The sequence below is a fragment of the Pituophis catenifer genome, unplaced genomic scaffold (genome assembly GCF_029215685.1).
Source record: "Pituophis catenifer annectens isolate HBS135680 unplaced genomic scaffold, rPitCat1.0.hap2 SCAF_2, whole genome shotgun sequence".
Classification (NCBI taxonomy): Eukaryota; Metazoa; Chordata; class Lepidosauria; order Squamata; family Colubridae; genus Pituophis; species Pituophis catenifer.
The window spans coordinates 78,595,607-78,621,627 of NW_027256882.1; the positions used below are offsets into that span (position 1 = coordinate 78,595,607).

A 26,021-nucleotide genomic window follows, 5' to 3' on the forward strand; every position below is an offset into this window, starting at 1 on the left:
TAGAAGTAATATTTGGAAAAAAAAATTGTTAAGCAGCGGAATTGGAGCCTGAAAATGGGTTCAGACTAACCCTTCCTAATTTCCTATGGTGTAAAAAGAAGGGAAAACTGAGTTAGACTTTTAAGATTCTATTACTCTAGTCCATATCAATAAAGGAGAGTTCCTTCAGATATGTTTCTTGACCTACAACCAGAGACCATCAAATGCATTTCCCTTTACTGGAACTAATAAAAAAGTGGTGGCAAAATATGGCATCACCATCTGTAATATTCTGTGTTTGCAAAAACAAAACAAAACAGAGGCTGGAAGCATCTGGAAGAGCAAGACTTTATTCTAGGGCAGAGATGCCCAGGGCTACAAGTGGATGCTGAGAGCTCAAAAAGTTGAGAGTGAGTGTGACAGAAGGAGGACATTGTTGACTAGAGGTTGGAGAAGACTTTTTAGTCTGATTGGAACAAATGCTTTGTGATCTCACAAGCACAGCATCCCTCTGTTACTCATCACTCTGTTACCCATCTTTCTCCAGGCTTCTGCAAGAAAGCTGCTGTAAGCAGTCAGTCTGGTAGAGTTAAAACAGCTCTCCAAGCAGCTGCAGCCCTTTTCTTCCAGGCTCTGCCAGGGCACTAGAGATAAGTGGAGAGGTGCTGAGCATGGGTGAGCTCTGAGGCACTTCTTCCAAATTATTCTGAAATATAGGCAGCCCTAGGTACTAGATCAGGTAGTTCTGGGCTGCATAAACAGAGGGATAGAATCAAGATCACGAGACATGTTCAATAGCACTTTATAATGCCTTGGTAAGACCAACTCGGAGTACTCATCCAGTACTCATACATTTGCAATAATGTAAAAAAGATGTTGAGACTCTAGAAAGAGCACAGAGAAGAGTAATGAAATGATTAGGGGACTGGAGGCTAAAACATATGAAGAATGGTTGCAGGACCTGGGTATGTCTAGTTTAATGAAAAGAAGGACTAGGGGAGACATGATAGCAGTGTTCCAATATCTCAAGGGCTGCCCATAAAAAAGAGGGAATCAAACTATTCTCCAGAGCACCTGAGGGTAGGACAAGAAGCAATGAGTGGAAACTAATCAAGGAGAGAAGCAACTTAGAACTAAGGAGAAATTTCCTGACAGTTAGAACAATTAATCAGTGGAACAACTTGTCTCCAGAAGTTGTGAATGCTCCAACACTGGAAGTTTTTAAGAAGAGATTGGATAACCATTTGTCTGAAGTGGTTTAGGATTTCTTGCCTAGGCAAGGGGTTGGACTAGAAGACCTCCAAGGTCCCTTCCAACTCTGTAATTCTATTTCTATTTCTAGGTACTAGATCAATGCATCACATTAGTTTTGGAATTTACCCTACCCATCACTTGGGGTTTGGTGTAGTGGTGAAGGTGCTGGCCTAGAAACCAGGAAAGGATGAATACATAAAAGCTGACCAGGTGACTTTGGTCCAATCACTCACTCTCAGCCCAACCCCCCTCACAGGGTGGTTGTTGTGAGGAAAATAGGAGGCCGAAGTATGAGGTATGGTTCCCCACCTTAAATTAGTTGGGATGCCTTCAAAATAATTAGAGCCCCATATTGTCTAAACAGGCTTTCAGATGAATGGAGTCTCTTGATTTCTCCTCATCAGCCCCCGTTTCCCTTCCCTTAAGTACATGGCTGTTTGGCTTGTTCACATCTTTATTTTTATTTTTTTAAATCTTTCAGGAAATATTTCCACAGCAAAATGCAACCTCATTTGTTATATTTAAGGCTGCATTTTTGTTAAGCCTGTTTGGCAGGCTTCCTTCACTTTTTCTGGCAAGCATTGGCCAGAAAACACTAACAAACTGAGGATACGCTGACACAACAGAACGGGTTTAATCATTTTTGCTGCATGAAGGACAAGATACTCCAGTACATTGCCAGCTCTTCCCATTGAAAGAGCCAATGAGACTCCTGCTTCACCTTCCCTCCCCTGTCTCTGGAGAATGCCTTTTTTTTTCCTTGAAATTTCCACTGAGCTTGAGAGATCTCTTGGGTAACCATGTTCTATGAAACGAGCCATAAATGTTCAGCATTGCCACACAAGACTATGAAAAATGGCCCATCGACATGAAAACAAGGCCTTTAAAACCTCAAACTCCACATATGTTCTTATGCCTCGTCGTTCTTTTAAATGTCTGCAATCTATCTAACTCTCCTCTAAAAGTAGGCAGCTTTACATTAAGCCAGATGAATATAATAATAATAATAATAATAATAATAATAATAATAATAATAATAATAATAATAACTTTATTGTCATATATACACAGTACACCCATACAACGAAATTCACTTAACACCCAAAGACCAGCTCCAACACACATAACAATCTCCAAACACACCCCCACCCGTCACAAATTCCCCGCCTCTAAACCACCCAAACATCCACACAACAGACTCAAACTCATGTGAGACTTTAGGATTCAGACTGACAGGCACTTGGTCCACAACACACCTGACATAACAATAGTTGAAAAGAAAAAAGTATGGTTCATTGACATTGCAATACCCGGTGATGCACGGATTGAAGATAAGTAGTAAGAAAAAATCACAAAGTACCGGGACTTGCAAATTGAAGTTGAGCGACTGTGGAAAAAGAAATCGTGTGTTGTCCCGATTGTAATTGGAGCTCTTGGAGCAATACCCAAAGGGCTACCCCGCTATTTAGAAATTCTAAATTTGCCGGACTTGAACATTTTGACTCTACAAAAAACCACCTTACTCAGAACAGCTTACATCCTCCGACGATACCTTAACAGTTCCTAGGTCCTTGGTTAGGACTCGAGCTGCTGAGCTATTAACCAGCCTCAAAGGCTGTGAATCTCACTAAAGATTAACCAATAATAACTTTATTGTCATTGTACGTATATACACAGTATACCCATACAACGAAATTCACTTAACACCCAAAGACCAGCTCCAACACACATAACAATCCCCAAACCCACCCCCACCCGTCACAAATTCCCTGCCTCTAAACCACCCAAACATCCACACAACAGACCTAATAATGCTGTTCAACAGCTCACTGATGGTGGCCTTTTAGTGCATTGTTGAGTGCTATTATAGCTCTGGGATTAATAATAATAATAATAATAATAATAATAATAATAATAATACTAATAATACTAATACTAATAATAATAATACTACTACTACTAATACTACTACTACTACTACTACTACTACTACTACTACTACTACTACTAATAATAATAATAATAATAATATTTCTATACCGCCCTTCTCCCAGAAGACTCAGGGCGGTGTACAGCCTATTAAAAGCACAAAGACAAACATCAATTAAAAATAATTAAAATTATTAAATAGTTTCGGCTCAAATTTAAAACCCCCAAAATTTAAAACACCCAATTTAAAATCATTACATTGATATCTCGGCCTGGCGGAACAGCAGGGTCTTGAGGGCACAGTGAAATCCATGGAGGTGGGAGATTTTACGCATTTCCGGGGGCAGTTCATTCCACAGGGCAGGGGCTCCCACAGAGAAGGCCCTCCCCCTGGGTGTCGCCAGCCGACATAACTTGGCCAATGGCACCCTGAGGAGACCCTCTCTGTGGGAGCGGACTGGCCAGTGGGAGGCTATTGGTGGCAGAAGTCGGTCTCAAAGGTACCCGGGTCCTATGCCATGGAGCGCTTTAAAGGTGGTAACCAGCACCTTGAATCGCACCCGGAAGACCACTGGAAGCCAGTGCAGCTCGCGCAGGAGGGGTGTCATGTGGGCACAACGAGTTGCGTCCATAACCACCCGCGCGGCCGCATTCTGGACCAGTTGGAGCCTCCAAGTGCTCTTCAAGGGGAGCCCCATGTAGAGAGCATTACAATAGTCCATCCGGGAGGTGACAAGGGTGTGAGGGACCGTGCGCAAGATGTCCCGGTCCAGAAAGGGCTGCAACTGGCGAATCATGTGAACCTGATAAAAAGCCCCCCTGGCCACGGCCGTCATATGCTTTTCTAAAGACAGCCGTGTGTCCAGGAGGATGCCCAGATTGCGAGCCCTCTCTGTGGGGGGCAGAGATTCACCCCCAATAGTCAGCGATGGCACCAGCTGACTATATCGGGACACCGGAAGCCACAGCCACTCGGTCTTGGAAGGGTTGAGTCTGAGCCTATTTCTCCCCATCCAGGCAGCGAGACATCACATCAAGGGCATCCTTGGGGTGGTCTGGGTGGAGATGTACAGCTGAGTGTCATCAGCATACTGATGGACTCTCACCCCAAAACCACGGATGATCTCATCCAGCGGCTTCACATAAATGTTGAACAGAAGGGGCGAGAGAACCGACCCTTGCGGCACTCCCCATGCGAGGTGTCTCGAGGTCGACCTCTGCCCCCCTGCCAACACAAACTGCGAACGGTCAGAGAGGAAGGAGGAGAACCACTGCAATATGGTGCCCCCTATTCCTAACCCCCTCAACCGCTGCAGCATGATCCCATGGTCGATGGTATCAAAAGCCGCTGAGAGATCCAATAGGACCAGGACAGAGGAGCAACCCCTGTCCCGAGCCCAGAGATCATCCACCAACTCGACCAATGCCGTTTCTGTGCTGTACCCCTGCCTGAAGCCCGACTGGTACGGGTCCAGATAAAAACTATTCAGAAAATGTGTGGTCCAAGTTTTAATTGTTCTGTATTTTCTGCCAGAATTTAAGTGCAGTATGATAAATAAATAATACAGTATTCAGTTCTGGGGCACCATCATTTATCTAACTAGCTCACCTTTCTTCTGAGGAAAGCAAGACTGCATACATGATTGTCACTTTTCCCAGTCCTTGTACCTAGGCTGAGAAGAGACAGGATCAAGTTCATCCAATGATAGATGGAGGATTTGAAGGCAAGATTTTTCTGGGCTAGTCTGATATCTTTCATATGTAGGGTGGAGATGGAGTTTAGCCTTTCAAACACTTTGAAAGTGATATAGATTATTTAGAGAGCATTACCATAGTGCACAGGTCACAAGAGACACAAGTACAAGTTCACTATCTGGGCTGCAAAAAATCAAGGCAACCACTAGATGGCAACAATGGGCTACAGTTTTCTGTATTTCTTTGTTTCCAGCTAGTGGTTATTTGAAAGTTTGCAATCCAGGTATTGTTGTTGATTATACTCTTTAATAAAATTACTACAAAAATGACAGTATGTGTAAAATCTGTGAAATGTTGGCATTTAGTATATGGGTGAGGTATGTTGTAGTTGTGACAAATTCCAATTTGGACAGCATCATTTGAAATGCACAGGTAGACATTAAGGCAGAACATATCCCAGAGAAGAGGGGAATAAATCTCAGCCTAATTGAGTAGAGAAAGAGACCCACCATGAATGAATGAAAAATTTGCTTTAATTTTGGAGTACCTTTTTTTTTTTAATATTAAGATATATCTAGTCTTTTAGCAGGATCAAGTCAGAGGTGGGTTTCAGCAGATTTTGACCAGTTCTGGAGAACCGGTAGTGGAAATTTTGAGTAGTTCAGAGAACCGGTAGTAAAAATTCTGACTGGCCCTGCCCCCATCTATTCTCTGCCTCCCAAATCCCAGCTGATCGGGAGGAAATGTGGATTTTGCAATATCCTTCCCCTGGAGTGGGGTGGGAATGGAGATTTTACAGTATCCTTCCCCTGCCACGCCCACCAAGCCATGTCCACCAAGCCACACCCACAGAACCGGTAGTAAAAAAAATTGAAACCCACCACTGGATCAAGTGATGACATAATAGAATGGAAATTAAATTATCACAGACATACCAGGCTAGGTAGCATTCCTGTATTACCTCCAGCTGTCAGATTGTTCAGACAGCATTACAGCAATCTAGCTGTGGTTTACAGACCCAACATGTGGTGTATGATCTGACTGGCACCAGCTTTACAATTTGTGCACAAGCCGTTTGGCTTATTAGGGCACTTGGCTTGTACAAGCAGAGTGGAGACCTGTCTGATAACAGGAGTCCTGACAGAGTGTACTCACTACAGTTCAGGAATATATGTGCGTGTTCGTATAAATGCATTTATTGTTTTAAGGAGTCACCATATTAGACAGTTTGTGAAACTCTGGAACAATTCTTTGTTAAATATATTGTGGCTTAGCACAATGTGTCAACTCAGCTTTTATGTTTGCATGTGTTATGGATTTTCAACGATCATAACTTGCATTAGTTTTCTGAAGTTTTGAAAGGATCTCAGTTTAAACAACAAACCAGGGTTGACATTAGGCAGTAAATCCTCTATCCAGTCTTTTTTTTTTTTTTTTTGGATAAGAAACACAGACTACTAGGTCTCGGTACATGAAGTTTGACAGGCTTTCTGTAGAACATTCAAGAGATGTAGATTTTATGGAAGATGAAATATACCTTATGAGTTGTCAAATAAAGATCCATTCAGCTGTCAAACATTATTGGGTTTGAAAAGATGCTGGTGTGTAACACATAAGTTTAAATCAAAACCTTCTTTGTCTGCAGTTTTAACTCACTGAGATAAAGGAGAGGTAATCAAGACACAAATTAAGCACCACAGTAGTGATAGACAAATGGTTTTATAATTCAGACCGTTTCAATGCCATGTTAATAATCAATGGGCAATCATCAACTATTTTCTGCTCAGGCAGAACAGTTTCCAGCACCAGAAGTTTTATTAAGAGACTTCATTGAAGTCTTTACACATAATTAAGTGGTTCTAAGTGAAATTAAATGTTGTAGTCAATTATACTGAACATTCTAACTCTGAACACAGAACCTCACAGATCTACTGCCCTGTGATTTGTGCAGATACTGTTATTTTGTCAGATAATGCCTTTTCAGAAATAAATTAGGTTTGAAGCACATTACAGTCTTCTTAAGAGTCTCTTTGGAGGTCAAAGGTCCAGCACAGCCTTTGTGTAGTATGAAGTGAGAGTGCAGGCTTACTTTGAAAAGCCAAAGCATCTTCCATGATTCTACAGGAATCTATATAGATAGTGCAACTCAGTGTAAAGAATAACCTATGTTGTCCCAATCTCTGTTTATATGAAACCTTTGGAAGACCTCAAGATAGTGAATTTGGTGAATCCTGTTTTAGATTTTGAAAAAAGTCAGTCCTTCTTTTTGACTGAAAACGTTGATGATTTATTCATATTCAAACATATGTCATGTTTTATGTAGAGGGTGGGATGAGCTGTAGCCAAAATTAAAAGTTTGCACTTCAGTAGATTGCACTGGATACTAGCTACACTCACTTAGAGGAGCCTTTTTTTTTTCTGACTTCATACGTAATGAGTTCACATGATGAACTGTTTATTGGGGCTTTTAGAAATACAGATAGTCTTCAATTTACAACCACAATTCAGCCCACAATTTATGTTGCTAAGCAAGACATTTGTTAAGTGAGATTTGCTTTATTTTATGACCTTTCTTATGACCTTAACAGATGTTAAGTGAATCACTGCAGATGTTAGGTTAGTAACATTGTTGTTAAATGAATGTGGCTTCGCCATTGACTTTGCTTGTCAGAAGGTCGCAAGAGCTGATCACGGGACACTGTAACTATCAAAATATGAACAAGTTGGCAAGCATCTGAATTTTGACTAGGTGACCATGCAATGGTTGTGCGAAAAACAGTCATAAGTCACTTTTTTCAATGCTGTTGTAACTGAACGGTCATTAAATCAATGGTTATAAGATGAGGACTACTTGTATCAAATAAACTCTGTAAATTCACAGAGATGTAAAACCAAAACTATGCAAACTTCATTATAGCTTATCACAGTGCCTTTGAAATTAGCGGGACAATCGGTGATTACTGATTTGTATATTCCTAATTTGTAGAAGATTAGCTGCTAAAAAACAATGCATATCTTAAGTAGCTATTTTATTTTTTCTTAACTGAGACTCTGCAGGATTAACTTCATTTGACCTGAATCAAATTTTTATTACAGTTGACTTTGCTCTGCATCTTGTTTGAAGATCCACCTGGTGACTCTTCCAGGTCTTTCCTTTCCACTGAAGCAGAAAGACCACATCTGCACTTTTCCCCTGAACTATTTTCCAGTTTGACTCAACTGCAGATTTATTGCTAAAATCTGCAAATCTTAATAGACACAAAGAGGCATTGAGGATGGATGGGTTAGGTAGGTCAAAACCTCAGTTGTGGTGTAAGAGAATTCCCAGGTCTTTATCTTAGATTTGCAATAGTTCAGAGGTGTCTGCAGGGTACAATCAAAAAGCCATGATATCAGCCAAAATGGTGTGATCGAAGCAGTGCTGCCATCTTAATTCTTTTAACTATGCCCTGAGGCATCCCTGCATGTATTTATCTGCTTTGATAGTCCCGCATCCATGAAAAGCAACAACAAATTTTGAAAAAAATTAAAATGACAGTGCTTCATTTTGGAGTAGAGGATGTAGAGGGCAGAAAATGTGATAACCAGAAAAAAAGAGGGTGTGCATCAGATGGGTAATCTGAATGCCATAAAAAAGTAGTAAAATCTTAGTTATCCAGCACTTAGCAGGGAACACAATTCTACCTCAGGTAGCAAAATAAATTGTAAACTTATCAGTTAGCTTACCTGTCAAACAATTGTTCAGTTTTTACTGCTATCCAAAGTGTATGCAAGTGGGATTTTTTTAAAACAAGTCAATTCACAATCTGCTTACTGTATATTTTCCTTTTTCCCCTCCCACCATGTTTTATTGCCTCTATTCCCACCTTTATTTGTTTGATGTTAGTGTACTGGAATGGGCACAAATGTCCTAATTGTTATATGCAAGTCATATGAGTCACAAGACATCTAAGTGCAAAATGTTGGAATTTCTTATCCTGAGTAGAAGGCTTTTCATAGCATGTTCAGTCAGTTTTCAGGAACAACTGTAATTTCTGTTCTAGCTTGGGTACTTAAACCCACTTTATTTGCTTACAGCAATGTTTCTCAACTTTAAGATGTGTGGACTTTTAGTTCCCAGAACTCCCCAACCAGTGCAGTATAAGGGTATCAGGGTGTTGAAGTCCACACAACTTAAGTCGCCAAGGTTGAGAAACAGTGCTTTAGAGTATTGCTGGAGGATTATATCATGTAGATCAGTGGTCCCCAACCCCCGGTCCATGGACTGGTGCCGGGCCGTGGAGTACCTGGCACCGGGCCGCGCAGCGGCCGGTGGACATAAACGCTGCAGCGCAAAGGCTCCTGGGCCGTGCGCAAAAGCTCCTGGGCCGTGCGCAATGGGCCGTGCGCAAAAGCTCCGGGGCCGTGCCCCCACCCCTGCGCGCGCTCAGCAGGCCGCGGCGATAAAAAGGTTGGGGACCACTGATGTAGATCAAGATTGGAGAACTTGCAGCCTACCAGATATTACAGAATTACAACCCCCATCATCTGTCACCATTGGCTATGCTCCCAAGTGCTGTCAGCTATAGTTCAGCAATTTCTAAAAGACCCCATATTTCACTGTTTTTACTGTGGGGTTTTGTGATCATGAAGAGAACAATTCCTCGGTGAAATGGTTTTATCATGCTTTTGCACACAGGGCACATTATATTCAGATATGTGAAATTCTGGACAGTAATTATTAAAATACTTACCTGAGTAGCCTGAGAGCAAGATTTAGCAACAGCTTTGTTATTTAAGTTGTGTGTTTGCCTAGTTTATCAATGTAGAATATTATATGTATGCCCTTTACATAAGTCTACAATCCAGCGAGTATGAGTATATACTTATATTTGTGATGACATCTGCATCACATTTATTGAATTTGTGTTTTTAAAACATTTTAGTTTTCAGAAAAATGATTCAAGTTGTTAAATTCCACAGAAATAGTCCAACAGAGGCTTTAAATCCAATCTTATGGAATAGGAAGCATGGACCAGAGGTGAGAATGTGTAATTCAATCTTTCTGTTTCTCCCTCAATTTAATGTGTAATTCAATCTTTGCTGTTTCTCCCTCAATAATTCCTATTCCTCAATGGTTAAGAATAGATTTCTCAACCCTCCACCCAATGAGCATTTGTCAGATGTGTTGAACTTCAGCTCCTATCACATGTAGCTTGTCAAGTCTTCAATAGATTTACAGACTGCAAGGGTGGTAAAAGATGGCTCCTGTGATCACAGGTGTGTTCTCTACAAGAATTGTTTCAGTCACAATTTATCACTTTGTTTTAGTATCCTAGAAGTGAATAGTACAATGACTGCCATTTCTATTAAAAAAAACCCAACAATGTAATCTCTAAAAAGATTACATATACAGGAGAAAACTTTTGAAAACGAATTGTTAAAATATTTTCATAGTTGTGGAGATACTTCAATCCTTTTCAGTTTTAGCTGACTAACTCCCTTAGCTGTTTTAGGTCAGTAGTCCCCAAACTTTCCGGCGCTGCGGATCTGCATGGGGCAAAGGGGTTGATTTCACACATGTACCCTTAGTTAAATGGAGTTTCATGCACTTGCCTGCTGCTTCTACGGCCCAGTTTCCAGTGGCCCGTGGCCTGGTATTAAGGCCGCAGATCGGGGTTTGGGGATTCCTGTTTTAGGTTTACAAATTTTTAGGTTTACAAATTTAGTTCATTACCATCAATAGATTCAACCTGTGATCAGCAGTGACTAATAGATGTAGTAATATGAAAAATTACTGAAAATAATAAGAGTTTGGACATTCTATAAAGTTTTCAATGTATTACAATTGTGAAATTAAAGACTGCCTTTCTTTCTGAAACATGCTACTAAATTTTTAGCAATCTGAAGATAAAAAATTAATTTTAAACGAGCTATATCCATTAATATTCAACAAATAAATTGGTATCTTCAGTGGTTTATGGCATTCCTAAAAATGTGCATAGAAGCATAGTTTTGTATTTTCTGTTATGGATTGCACTAGAGAGGCTAAACCAATTTTGTTGTATATATGATTTACAATGACAATAAAGGCTATACTATATACTATATAAACATTTTTATGCCGGACATTTAAGGCTGTGTGTGTATGTGTATTGAACTGCCCAATAAAAATTTTGCCCCTTTTATGTAATAGCCATTCTAAAAAAAGAAGAGGATAATACAATATATACCTGCTAAGATTCAGAAAAGAAAAGAAAAAAAAGAAAAAAAAGAACACATATGTTAATTTCAAGTTAACAAATGTTTTGGGTTACAGTCATGTTTTCATAAAACAGTCAGTGATTTACGATTTGGAATATTTTCACCAAAGCCCTCGAGGTTCTGAAAATAACACAGCTACATAAATTGACATGAGCAAGCTTTTTTAATAAATAAAATCCCATAGAAGCAGAATATATTTAAACTCAAACCAAAATTATGATTATAATTCACATGAGAAAATATTAGGACTTTATAAAAAGGGTTTTTCCCTGAAGTGGGTGAATGGTCTAATTAAGTACAGAGCCCATGGTGAAAATCTTTTTTCTTAGTTCAAACCCTGATTCATTGTAAAAATGTTATATATTCTTGTACCTCATTCATAATTTGGCTTACCACTTTTAAACAGATAAATGCCTAAATTGTTGAATATCATTTTGGCAAGAATGTTAAAAGCAATATGAAAAATGTAATATTATATCTAAAGTATAATATAAATTTTATTTATCACTTTATATTTTCATTTTTTCTCAAGCTATTAGCACCAGTTGAAATCAAAATCTGAAATAGGTAGATTTCCTTATTTTCAGTAAGGAAATTAAAAATGGCATTTTATTTGAGGCATATTGGATTGCTACTCTGACTTGATCTAGAATCTCTCATTAAATTCTTAAATATTGTGTTTCCCACTTGTAAATCATTCATAGAGAGCAGAAATGAGGAACAGCTGGAAATCAATATCATCAAATCTCCTTTGCAGATATTCTAGAATCCTAGTTATTTACTATTATTTGCCAAGTATTGAACACACTTTTCAACATAGAATAAACCTCCTGCCAAACCAACTCATCAGAATGGAATCAGCATTAGCCTATTCTATCTACCAACATGTCACAAAGTTGCAAGATTTAAGAACACAATTTATGTTCAAGCTTTGTACCTTGTTTAAATATACAATATATAAACCACGGGGAATCAGGGTGTAATGAATAACCCTCCTTTTCAATTTTGATAATAAATACAGTTTACATTTGAGTTGCTTTAGATATGCAGTCCTATTGGTTTGATTCAATGTACACTTGTCCACATCTCCTGGTATGGTTTTATTTATTGTGTTGGAAGTAAAGCAGAGGTTTAAATGTATACAACTCTTACGTTTGATCCCTAGCAGTACCATTCTAGGAGCAGCCAATGGAGAGCTGCTCCATTGGAAGGAACCACAATTGTGTTCAAGGCAGAGACTAGCAAATTCAACTCTCTTTAGAAGCATGGCTGCTGACAGGCTAACTCCCCATGACCTGTAATGATGCTTCCTTGTTGTTTCCATCTATTCTCCTTAGAGAATTTTTGAGAGAAGATTTGAAGATCCACAGTGGATCAAAAACCTGATTGTTTATTCACAGTTTATAGTAAGGACAGTTAACTTACATCATTCAGAAGTAGCTAAGCTATCACTCCTAGTATCCCTCACCACTGGCCAGATGGGCTTGGGAAACTGGAAGCTCTAATTCAGCAATATCTGAACTACCACCCGTTATCTACCTCTGATTTAATTCACTCTCACTATGAAGAATTTCCCTGAGCCATAGTATTTAGATCATGGTGATCAGTACTTTGCCTGCATTGGTGTTATTTTCAGGCCATTTACACCATTCTAAATCTTCATCATTAGCAGCATATTTACTTAAGGCAAAAGAGGGGATAAAGATGCTTCCTACATTTCCATTTTGGCTCAGCCTCCCAAACTCCCAGGATATAGGACAGATGCACGATCTGTCTGAACAGTGATACCAATAGGCTTTCCAAAGTCACCAAGAATTTCCAGTGGAGAACAATTTCCTTTCTCAGTCAGAAGTTGGTAAATGCTATCTTGTTCCAACTTGCTGCCCTATAAATACTAATCCAAACAGCAGTCCCATAAAATCTGCCCTGTTGCTTTGCAATGTTTGGCTTGCTTGAGGCAATCACATGAGGGCTCTCACTGCCAGCTTTGCCAAGATCAAAAGAGCCTGCTTCTGCCACCTTCACCACCACACACAGGGAGTGTTTTACATCTCAGGGCAAATCTGAGTTTCTGGTCCTGTGCCAAGCTACCGCTAGAGGCAGCAGAGAAAAAAACAAAACTGCTATGCAGCTCACATTTGAAATCAGCGTACAATATAAATGAAAGTATATAAAAATGCATAAAACTAATTTTGCACTACCTATCCTGAGCACCTTGAAATGTACATATATTTATTTAATATAAGTGTAAATCATAAATATTCATTCTTCTGGCAGTCTCTTTCAAACCCAGATACTGTAATGTTAGGAATGTTTTTAAAAAAATCACAACCTAATTATTTTTTTTAAAAAAAATTGGAGCCTTTTGCCTTTCTGGAAAACTTATTTAAAAGTTAGATGTATATAATTTGAGCACTGTAGGATAATGCAGTGACCCATATAATTGTTGTTGATTCACAATCACATCAAGATCCAGAAAACTTCCCTTGAGGGGGAAATTACTCTTCTTTGCAGTGAAGCTGAACTATATTCTTACTCTTGTTATTTTTAAATAACAAGATTGAAAAAGCAATGCTATTATATCAAATAAGTCAGGAAAAAAGAATCTGGTAAATACAGTCAACATTTTGATGATAAAGACATTTTAATATTAAAAGCAAATTGTAAATGTATCTTTATAAACAATATGCATAAAATAGATCTATAATAGTAAAGCTCTGTCTCTTTTTAAATGGTTTTTTTTTCACAGTAATTTCTTAGGTATGTAATATTTTTCCTCTTAAAGAAATAGTGCAATTTGATGAACGTACTTATGTAAATGAATTAGAAATCTGATGACCCTTAATACAAATCCTTGTAAATTTCTTGTAGGAGTGGATGAAGGCTCATATCTGTCTCCGTTTTCTTTATAATTTGCAACAGCTGCACATGTTCTGTTACAATCTGTCTGAGGTCTGTCATTTTCTGCAACAATTTTGCAAACAGCTGTGATGATTCTGGGTGATTCAGCTTTAATTGAAGTTCTAGTGATTGCAGCAAACTATCTTGAATATCTTCAATAGGTTTCACATTCAGTAATCCAGGTCGATCTAGAAGCAAAACAACAACAACAACATTTGTTTTAAAACATATATAGCTACATATCCATAGGTATAGCTGAATTATAAAGGTGTCTGCAGCAGTTCTAGCATTGCGGAAACTACCTTTAAATGCCATCTGAACTGGAATTACCCATACGTTTTTGACTGCCACAAAAGTCTGCTTTTTAGGGTCAGAGATATTTTCTAGCCTCAGTTCAGAGTACTGATTTTTCCTTCACACACAATTTTACCTGTACCTCTCTTTTCATTTTTCGTGCCATTTGTTTATGATTTGTTTATGATTTTTATTTAACATGAAGTTGTTGACAATATTCGACTAACTCTCCACCAAAACCACCACAATGTTTTATGAGATTTCTTGGGTTAATTGCTTGAGTTTTCCCTGCTGTATAGCCTTATATCCTAAAAAGACTAAAAAAAATAATACTAAATACTAGGATACCTTATATCCTAAAAAGACTAAAAAATAATAATACTAAAATCCAACCACAGTTTAATTGAACTCCTGTGTTTATGTTGAACTTTTGGACAAATGGAGAAATTCTATAATTCTATAAGCAAAAGGGATGAAAATACAGCCAAATGTTGCTAATAATTGTGCACAATGTTCCTATTTTGACAACATCTGCAAGTGACCATTGCAGCCTCTCTTGCTAATATATAATCTCTTAAACTCACTTGACAATGTGAAACCACAATAACCAGAATCCAGTGGCTTCATGCTGCAAGGCAAAAGTTAATAAGTAAAACAATTGCTAAGTCATTCAAGTAAGTGGACAAGCTGGGTGTCATCTTGTTGTAGATGAGGGCATTGGGTATAGGCTCAGATGTCTGGATAAGGTGTACTGTACTGTACAGCTTTCACTAATCTAATGCCCTCCAGCTGTGCTGTAAGAAACTTCCATTTGTCTCATTCAGAATGCTCATGGGGACAATGATAATGATGATGAAGTCACACAACACCAACAAAAAGAGGCTGATCTGTTGTTGTCTAGGATTTACAGCCTGAAGACAGGAGGGAACAGACATCCTCACATGACAAGAAAGTTCCTTCATCATCAAAGAATAAAGGGAAGAAGACTGAAATCAACAAATGATGACTTTAGGAGTTGTGCAAATCTTTTGATACCTAACAAATAACCCAATGTCATTTTCCAGATTTGGGTTATATCATTGTGGCCATTCCTGCAGCTTTTGTAGAACAATTCTTAAACATGAAAGGGTAACATCCTTGATCAATTAAGCCTGCTGCTCAAGCTTCACAGCCCAAACTGATTGCTATTAAGTTATTTAAGTAAAGCTGTTAATTACATTGCCAGGTTTAAGTTCTCTGTTTTGTCACTGGAATATGATTTTATTCAAGGTCATAGAAATCGTATGGTGTTAAGTGAAGGAAGTTAAAACAGTAACAGATGAAAACAAGAAACCAGCTCTGTGTCTGTTTAAAGAAGTTCAAGTAGGCTGAACTAGTTCTTGTAAGGATTTACAACCTGATTATATAAACCACAAAATGACTTATTTACCCTAGGTGTCAAAAAAAAAAAAAAAAAAAGGCAGCATTTCATATAAACTGATATACTTGATAGTTCCTTTGTAAGTTGGGGTTTTACATTATAAAATACACTGACTAACTAGACCTAATATATAGGAAATGTTATACCCTCCCAAATATTTACATAACAAGAATATAGAACCATTTTCTCAAATGTTTTATTTTTTCTCAGAAATCACAAAGGCTTAGCTACCATTGCCCAATCAATAAGTTAGTTACCCCCCAAAAATTTAGCATTCTACTTTAAATAAAATGAGGAACGAATAATATAGAGCAGGGCTGTCAAACCTGCGGCCCACAGGTCAGATGCCTCATGCCCTGGCCACGCCCACACCCAGTTAATGAAGGGGAAAAAAGTCACGATACATCATGTGATGCCGTGAGTTTGACACCCCCAACAGAGTATAAAAAAAGAACACAAGAAAAGCTGTGTCAAAAAGAAGCAGGCATACTGGGTTTACATTATTTTATGAGTTACATCCTATGATGCCTTTCTGCCAGCAAAAGAGATTCTACAGTTAGAACAGACTTCTCCTCTTTCCTCCTTCTAGTTCCAAATTTGCTCAAGAAGCTTGGAAGAGCATAACGTATTTATTTATTTATTTATTGCAGGAAAAGAAGGAGAAAAGAGAGACAAACTCTGCTCATGTAATATTGCACAAACAGAAGCTTACTCATGTGACGCTCAAGGCCATTTATTCAAAACTTTTAGATCTGTCTGCTATGTATGGAGGATATGTGTGCATAAACATTTTAGAGATGTGGCAATTAATATTTTTTTAAATGTCTGGTTTGTGAGGGACTACATAGATTTTAAGAACATTTTGATAATCTGCAAATGCTAAAATCTGGGTATGACTCATTGTGCATAAACATAAAATTTAAGCAACCGTAAAGTCTGCAGCATCTTTTCCTACTGTTTTTGAAATCCTAGAAAATCCCTTGCTTACTTCACTAACAGTCAGTCTTTAATGTTGTTAACAATATAATACTATTCAACTTGTCTAAAAGTAACTTCTTTTTATCCCAAGGAAATATAAAAGCAGACTGAATTCTACAGATTCTTTTTTCTACAATAAAAAAGGATTTTTTTTCCAGACATAGCAATAGCAATAGCACTTAGACTTATATACCACTTTACAGTGCTTTACAGCCCTCTCTAAGCGGTTTACAGAGTCAGCATATTACTCCCAACAATTTGGGTCCTCATTTTACCCACCTTGGAAGGATGGAAGGCTGAGTCAACCTTGAGCCTGGTGAGATTTGAACTGCTAAATTGCAGGCAGCCGGCAGTGAGCAGAAGTAGCCTGCAGTACTGCACTCTAACCACTGCGCCACAGCATAATTTTTGTTTCCTGGGCTTATCAAGGGATCCAGATGTCCTCTTTGATCAGAAGCCCTTACCTATTTTCTCACCATTTTTCTTGTTTATCATTGAGAAAAACCCAAGAAAAAGAAGAAAACCTACATAATGCTTTCTCCAAGAGTCTTCCCTCTTAAAGTACTCCAAATCAAGGCCAAGCTTAGGATACTGAAGCATTTTTTAAAAAAATATGAAAGCCTAGTTGGAATTTGAATAGTTGGACACTTCAATGCATTTAAAGATAAATTCCAGGTAGACTTTAGGATGAAGTTCTAACATAGGTGGCACACATGCCTGTGTCCCCAAATAGTCATAGGAAACATTAAACAGAAGTGATAAAAATGAAGTTCTATTGTTCCTTTAGTTTAAAATTAAACTGTAGTTTATTTAACTAGAAGTAAACATTAGAAATACTGCTATTCTAATATCAATAAAAGTTATTTTTGAAAGACTGATAAATACGTAAAATGTAAAGCTGAAACAATGTTCCCAAAGTAGATGACCATATTTAGAGATATGCTTTTATCCAGTGTGGAAGTCTCTTTTATTCTTTAACATTCTCAAAGAGAACTATACTTTCTGTTAATCATTCACTTACAAAATGTTCATAACAATTATTTTATGTTCTATGTACACTTGCAAAATTCCTATGTATTCTTATCTCTTAAGAGCAATTGCTACTGAAGCTCATTTAGAACAAGAATAGGCATTTGGCTGGGAACTCTTATCATAATGTCAGTGTGACTCAGCAGTTGCGTGCCTGATTTTAATGAGTACAGAACAAATCAGGTTTTAAATCCAAAGAAACTAGCACTGGCTGCAGATATCTTATAAGTTATATAAAAAAAAATTCTTAATAGGTGGAATATCCCTCAAAACTGTTAATTGGCTTGTCCTTTTAAATGAGAGTTTGTCTTTTTCAATCTGTAAACAGCTATTCCTATACTGATAAAATAGTTCAGGACCCTGGAAAAAAAAGTATTTTCAACTAGATTGGATCCAACAGAAGTATTTAGCAGATGGCTTTTTTCTACAAGAGCCTATTAATCTAGTGTGGGAATCCTCCAGTGGAAAGGGGGAAGCAATCTCTTCTGATCCCCTTTCTTTCTGTAAACTATTCCACTTTTCCTTGAAATTCCTAGAGCAACAGGGAAACGAAACTGGAAAGGATTATCTCATTCCTCTTGTCTCACAGACAAGGCAGTATTCTGGTAGCAGAATGAAAACTATGAAGAAAACTACAACTTAAAAGCTTGTCTTAAAATGACGACATAAAGCTTCGAGATCATTTATTCCTAAACTGTACATTTTTCAATGGTTTCAATTATTCAAACCACGGTGCAATTATTACTTGAAAACTTTAATCTGTACAACTTCAGGCACAATTATTGGGAATATGTAATACCCTGAATGTACTTTCCGTTGGATTGGGCCTGAAGAAGATTTAAAAGACTGGGAAGACAGCATATTGTCCATTTTGTGGGAGCGTTGTTTTGGGGCATTCTATAGGCAAATACATATTAAATCCTTTTGAAAATTTAATATACAATTGATCTGTTTATAAATTTGTCTCCAAGTTCACTGAAGATGCTATTTTAAATATTAAATATTTATACAAAAACATGAAGAAACAAAATAGGAAGAGTATTGATGCTTTTGGTGTTGGAGAAGACCCCAGTTTGGTCCAGTGGTTAAGGCACCTGGCTAGAAAGCAGGAGAATGTGAATTCTAGTTCCACTTCAGGCATGAAAGGCAGCTGGGTGACATTGGGCCAGTTACTCTCTCAGCCCAACCCACTTCACAGGTTTGTTATTGTGAGAAAATAAGAGGAAGAAAGAGAATTAGGTGCATTCACCATCTTGAGTTATTTATAAAAATAATATGTGTCAGATAAAAAAATCCAAAATCTAAAAAAAACCTCCTGAGAATACTGTGGACATCCAAGAAAATAAACCACATGGATCACTGAACAAATCAACCTAGAGTTCCCAATCAAGACACAAATGACTAAGCTCAAATTACTCTACTTTGGAGAGATGCAAAGACCTAGCTCTCTGAAGACAGCTTTAATATTGGGAAAGGGAGAAGGAAAGAGAAGAGGATGATGAGTAGCAAAGTGGAGAGATTTAGTTACAGAGGTGATAAGGGTGTTGGTGGAAAAGTTAAGATTTGACATCAACTTGATGGCATGAAACCAATCAATCAATCAATCAATCAATCAATCAATCAAAAAAGAGTACAAATATTTCAGGGGAAAATCTTCTCATGCAAGAATCTTACAGGCACTAAATGAGGCTTTGCTAGAAATGTCTACTAGCTGGTTCAGTCCAGTTTGCAAAAACCAGTTGGTAAATTTTACCACAAGTTACAGCTGCACCAAAACCTCACAGGGATCAATAAAAGCTTCGCTTATCTCCAACAAGGATTGGACTATGCACATCCAGGCTAAGTTAGAATCCTAGTAGATTCTACTCTAGGGTTTCCAGGCAGACAGAAGAATGGGAAAGGATATGAATTTATACCTTAACTCTAATTGCATTGAAAATATAAAGCAACTAATGAAAAATTTCCACTGATTCCTCTTCAGCAGAACTCAATGTATACAATATTGCCTTATGGATTTGAATTTTCTCTTATTTTTAAATTGTAAACACACCCACTCACACTCCATCACACACACAGTCAATTTTTGGACACAACATTGTACTATATCAATCAAGTTCAACCAGAAGTGTTTTGCTATCATGTTCAGAAATGCAGCTATTGCCTCTTAACTAGGGTAACCTTTAAAACTGTTTTAATTATCTATCTACCTATTAGCAATATTAAAAAAAGGATGAGTTGCAGTTAGATAACAGTAACAATTGTCTTTTGTTACAATAAGGATAAAGGTTCTTAATTTATATTTCCTAATATTTCTGATTGATTATCCTATTAATTACATTTGGTAATTGCTATTGATTTGCTTTTAATAACAATAATAATTGATTTGCTTTTTAATAATCTTTAATGTTACTTTGAAAATTCTTATTCAATTTTTTATAGCCTAGAAATCTTTATATCCTTGTTCCCCTCCCTTGCTTGCATTTCTAAATATCTGTTAAAATAAAATTTAAAAAGGTTAAAAAGTATTCATATTTGAATCATCCATACTTGAGATGTGTTCTTTTTGCCTTATGTGTTCAGTGTTTTGAGGAAAGCAAGCAGGAAGACATTTTCTAACCTTTATTATCAAAAAGTACCATCCAATTCAAAGGAATTTCTTGAGATGGAAGGTGGTTTTTTTTCCCTGACAATCTTGCATTCCAAGACACTGTGCTTCTCAAAGCGTTCAGTTTAACTTTTGTTGAATTATATTATTTAGATTAATTCTTGAATTTGTCATATCAAAGTGAAGGAAAAGAGAAATGATGTTAGTGATTCATTCCACTGCAAAGTCTCAGAATTCCTGTCTTATTGCAGCTGTGACTAATTGTAACTCATTTTTTTTAAACCTTTCTTGAAATAATACAGCTAAATTTTATCCTTTCCAATCTAATGGCATGTTGGAAAGGAAATATTTAAGAGGGCTCAGGACTTTGTCTATCAATACTATAATACTCTGAAAACAGAATGGAACTGAATTCGGTGTGCTGGAAGCAGCTCTCAAAAGAAAAATCAACTTTGATTTTTGCCTTTATTCAGAGCCACTCTGTCACTCATCCCAAAATCTTTCTCAAGAATTCTTACAGTATATATTCTTGCTAAATGAGCTTTTAGTTTAACTAACAACATGCCTTAATGCTGCAGTTCCAAGTGAAAAGTGCCAAATAATAATTAAGCTCCTTTAATCCTGACGCTTGTTGAATCATGCAATCCTCAAAGGTGGTTGAGAGAAAGAAGCAATCAGAGAGGTGAAATTATCTAAGGGTGGTGGCATCTGGTTCTGTATAAGGAAAACATAGCACCGCATATGGTGATAAGCAGCAGCAGCAACCCAACTCAGTAGGGTCACCCTGGAGATGCAAAGAGTCACAAAGAAACAGATAGGTTCACTTGACACTTTTTTGTTTACACGTGGTGCCATGTTCAGTCTCAAGATTTCTGCTGCAGACTCTGACAAATAGCTATTAATCAAAACCGATAACGTTGGGTTTCATAGTTTGTCCTGGTATACCAGTGGTGGGATTTAAATTTTTTTACTGCCAGTTCTGTGGGCGTGGCTTGGTGGCGTGGCAGGGGAAGGTTACTGCAAAATCCCCATTTCCTCCCGGTCAGCTGGAACTTGGGATGCAGAGAATAGATGGGGGCAGGGCTAGTCAGAGGTGGTATTTACTGGTTCTCCGAACTACTCAAAATTTCCTCTACCAGTTCTCCAGAACTGGTCAGAACCTGCTGAATACCATCTCTGTGGTATATACTTTCCAGGCCTTAGTTTTGTGACTGAACTGCCAGGGCTATCCAGAGACAGCAGTCTGAAGGGAATCAGGAGACAAGGGACAAAACCAGTTTGCCGGAACCAAAGAACAAGAACTGAAGGACAAACCAGAACTGAGATACAAGCAGAGGTTCAGACTGAAGGACAATTAATATGTACAGAAAGAAACCAGAGCTCCAAAAGATCAGATTGGTCAAGCAAGGACTAATTAACACAATGATTTTTGCATCTTTCTTCCCAAGGGGATCCAATAACCAGCACAAGTAGAGCCAGTCCAGCCGGCTAATATGTAGTCACTGGGTGTGGAGAAGTGGAGAGCCAAAAATTGAGACCTTTAGAACTTCTAGGACTCCTGACGTATACTTTCTGATAGGGGTGAAATCCAGCAGGTTCTGACAGGTTCTGGAGAACTGATAGCAGAAATGTTGAGCAGAAATGTTGAACCGGTAGCGGAAATTTTGAGTATTTTGGAGAACTGGCAAATACCACCTCTGGCTGGCCCCAAAATGGGATGGGAATGGAGATTTTGCAGTATCTTTCCCCTGGAGTGGGGTGGGAATGGAGAATTTGCAGTATCCTTCCCCTGCCATGCTCACCAAGCCACGCCCACCACTCCACATCACGCCCACCACACCACACCCACAGAACCAGTAGTAAAAAAATTTGCATTTCACCACTGCTTTCTCTAGGATACTTAAAACTCTTTTGGGATAATTAAACACTTAATTAAACTCTTTCATGAAGGGCAATTGTTCATTTCATTCATCTTCCAAACTGCATATAGTAGAATGAGAAAAATTGCCTCAAGAATCTTTGTTCTGAAAGGATCATTGCACATATGTAAATTAGATTTTTGGAGACAAGAGCCTATCCATAATACAGTAGTATAGTTTTCAAATCAGGACTGCCCAATTTATGATTCAACTGAAAGCAGTTAAAAGAAGCATTTATAACTACGCCAGGGATTTAGTCTCTATTTTAATGTTCTGAGTGGGAACTGAAGACCAAAGTACAAGGCTGGTGTGCTACATATGGGGTGTTGGGGCGGGGCTCAGAAGTCATGCACCTTTGCAAATCAAGGAAAACTATGAAACTTTCTCACACTTACCTCCACTGAGAATAATGACAGCTATAAATATTGCCAAGTCACTGTCGTCTAATTCCAGTGCATTGAATTTGACAGCAAACTCAAATTTTGGCTCCATAAAGTCACAGAAAGGTTTCCGCAGGCTCTTTAGGAACTCCCGAGTCATGAATCCTTGTCCATTGGATATGAGAACACCATCTTTATTCATCATGGAGGCTAGGAGCGTATAGATGATCTCATGCACTCCATATTTCAGGAGAGTTACTTGATCATTGAGGTCTAAGCTCACAAAACCTGGAATGCTTTTGGCAAATTCAGTGATTTCCTGAACAGCTTCCACTGAGCGAAACTGGCAACGCTGGAAGATGCGTATGGCCACTTCTTTATTTTGCTCTTGCATGGGGCTCAAATGTTTACACTTGATCTGGTCTTCTCCCATCATTAAGGAATGCATGTCATAAATGACAAATGGCTAAAAAAAAAAGAGACAGAGATACAGTTGATGATCAGGATTTTTGCAACACAAAACACAATGACTATCTGAAAAACAGGTTGGAGAAGATAGACTTAAGTGTATGAATGTGAAGAACTCAGCTACAATAGATCTCTCGGTTTTCAAGGACATATTTTGAAGAAAAACCATTTTGTTTTGGTAAATAAAGCCCTATGTTTTCCCCTCGAGGTAAATTGCTAAGAAGCAGCAATCATTTAAAGCCAATAGCATATCTGCTTTATCATTCTGAAAACTTGTTACACCGACATAATACTGGCAATTAGGCTCCTATATTTTATCACTAAACCTAATCTGTTTTTTTTACGGCTTTCTTAATTTCCTTGCCATAGATTTGTAATGGGCAATAAAACCCATGTAAAATGTATAGCATGAGATTGGCATATTTTAAGCTGATTTTCCCCCAACCCACCCACAATCATACACATGTTGACTGAATGTTCTTAACGCCAGGGGTGCAATGTAACATCCTCCTCCTCAAAGACAGAGGAGAGAAGCTGAGATAGAAAACCTTACTTGTACCTTATTTCTAAAACTCATCAAACAACATGGAAGATATGCCATTACTCCCATAGAAGTAGAAGACAATAGCACTGTGTAGCAAATCCATTTACTGTATTTTATTGAATTTATCCCTATATCAATAATACTTATGATTTAGTCATTGATTCTTTAAAATAAAAACAAGGTAAACAATTGTGATTGAATTACCAGGAGATAGATAGCCAGATGACAGATAGCTAGATAGAGAAAAAAAGATAGAGAGAGAAAGAGAGGGACAGACAGACAGATCTAGAAGGCTGTTTCACAACACTATTGTGACCATTTCATAAAGGGTATGCTTACTCAGAATGTATTTTAAAGTCATCACAATGAACCATGCAGCTAATTGGATGAAAAGTAGAAGGTGCTGGGGCATTATTTGCTTCAACTGGACTTTGAAGAACTGTATTTTTTTAAATTAAAGGAATATCAGACATGGAAAATGATACATAGGATGAAAGGTGGAAGATCTGATTTCTGTTTTTCTTCCTTACCCATTGAAACCCCTTAAAAATGGAAAGATTGGAGAACTTCCCAAAAGAGTATGGATCTGTTGCTACAGAGGATAAGAGTATTGTCAAAATTCAAATCTGTGCCTATACAAGAATTAAAATAAAGGCACCAGATGATACTGCAACATGCACTATCCAAAGGTTTTTTTCCCTTTCTTATCCAGAGTTGTTAAGTCTGAGGTATTATCTGGCCAGGGTCTTTTTGTTTGAATTCTAAAGTCCCAGAGCACTTCAGTTTTTTCATTTTCTATTATTTTCATTTTTATTTTCTATTTATTTCATTTTCTATTATTTCCCACCAGTTCTTGCTGGCAGGCAAATGCTGTATCTTGCAGATATTCCAATGCACCATTATTGCTACTTTGTCCTGCCATTGTTTAGAGTCAGTCTGTTCTTTAGCGGCTAAGTTTTTCTTCAATTTCTTTTCAGAGGCCTGCTTTACTATCTGTTGATGTCCTCTCAATTTTGGCCTGGTATGCATTTGTTCTTAAGGCTTCATCTTATGCAGCCAGAATGTGCCCCTCTGTCTTCAATTTTCCTGCTCTTAGGCATTGCCAAGTGTTCTTGTTATCTGCTTTGCCTGCTATTTTTTAATGTGTTGGCCATGTAATATCACTTTGCCTTGTCATGTCTCTTTTCTATCTTTCATTTGGTCTTTCTTGAAGGCCAGTTTGGTCTATACAGTACTCAGTGAGCCTTCATAATGTACTAGTTTCAGTGTATCTTCTTCACTGCCCTTCAGATATTCTTCCAATGTCCTTTTTTCTTCTTCAACTGACTGGTGTACTTGCAACATTCCACACCCACCTATTTTCCTTGGTAAGTAGAGTCTGTCAACATTACTGCACTGATAAAGGACATGATTCAATGTCATTATGTTTCTAGTCTTCCTATCCCGGGCTTTTAGTTCAGTTTTAGTCCAATTGACTATTCCAGCTGTGTATCTAATGACTGGAATTGCCCAGGTATTAATTGCCTTAATGGTATTTCTACAAGTGAGTTTGAACTCTAGGATCTTGTTCATTCTTCTGATGTTCTACTATTAACCTTCTTCTTGACTTCAGTGTGCTTGAGCCTGAAGTATGGTCACGTATTTCTAGTGATTTTCTTCATCTAGACCAGGGGTGTCAAACTCCATTTCATTGAGGGCCGCATCATGGTTGTGTTTGACCTTGGGGGGCCAGTGTGGGTGTGGCCAATGTGGGCATGGCCAGCGCAATGTCACTCGTGTTGGAAGCACCTGTGGTGGCCTGAATGCTCTGCCAGTGAAAATGGGCTCCCGAGCTCAATTTTTGGCTGTGACGGCCTTCTGCAACCCTCTGCCAGAGAAAACGGAGCTCAGGAGGACTGACTGCGGCCCTCCCTAGTTCCGTTTTCACTGGCAGAGGCACTACGGGCCAGTCCTTCCATGTTTGCAGGGCAGCCCTGTGGGCCAGATCTAAGCACCCATGGGCTAGATCCAGCCCCCGGGCCTTGAATTTGACATCCCTGATCTAGACTCTTGATGTTATTTCTGTAGGGCATCCTATAGCTTTCACTATTTTTCTCTACTGATGGTGTGGGTGGAACATTTGTCCAGTGCAAATTCCATTGCAATACTTTGGACAGTGTTGAGCAGCATTTCTATTTCAGATGGTGTATTTCCATACAGCTTCCATACATATCATCCATGTAAAAGATGTGAGATTGTCTGGCAGATGTTTGATAATCATGGGGCAACTTTTTCAAAATTATTGACAGAGGAATCAGTGCAATGGCAAACAGTAGTGATGACAGTGAATTGCCTTGTAAAATTCCTCTTTTGATATTAACCTCTCCCAGTTTATCACAATTGA

The 26,021-nt window shown here is 38.2% G+C and overlaps 1 protein-coding gene across 1 annotated transcript in view; it reads right to left on the reverse strand.

Moving 5' to 3' along the window:
* Positions 1–13,827: 13,827 nt before the first annotated feature.
* PPARG (peroxisome proliferator activated receptor gamma) overlaps positions 13,828–26,021 on the reverse strand; it is a 31,575-nt gene continuing 19,381 nt past the window's right edge. Inside the window, exons 5-6 of the mRNA XM_070933665.1 lie at positions 22,642–23,092; positions 13,828–14,189 (exon numbers count right to left, since the gene is read on the reverse strand). Of these exons, the coding sequence (XP_070789766.1) occupies positions 13,942–14,189; positions 22,642–23,092 (699 nt within the window). The 3' untranslated portion in view covers positions 13,828–13,941. The remainder of the gene's footprint in view (positions 14,190–22,641; positions 23,093–26,021) is intronic.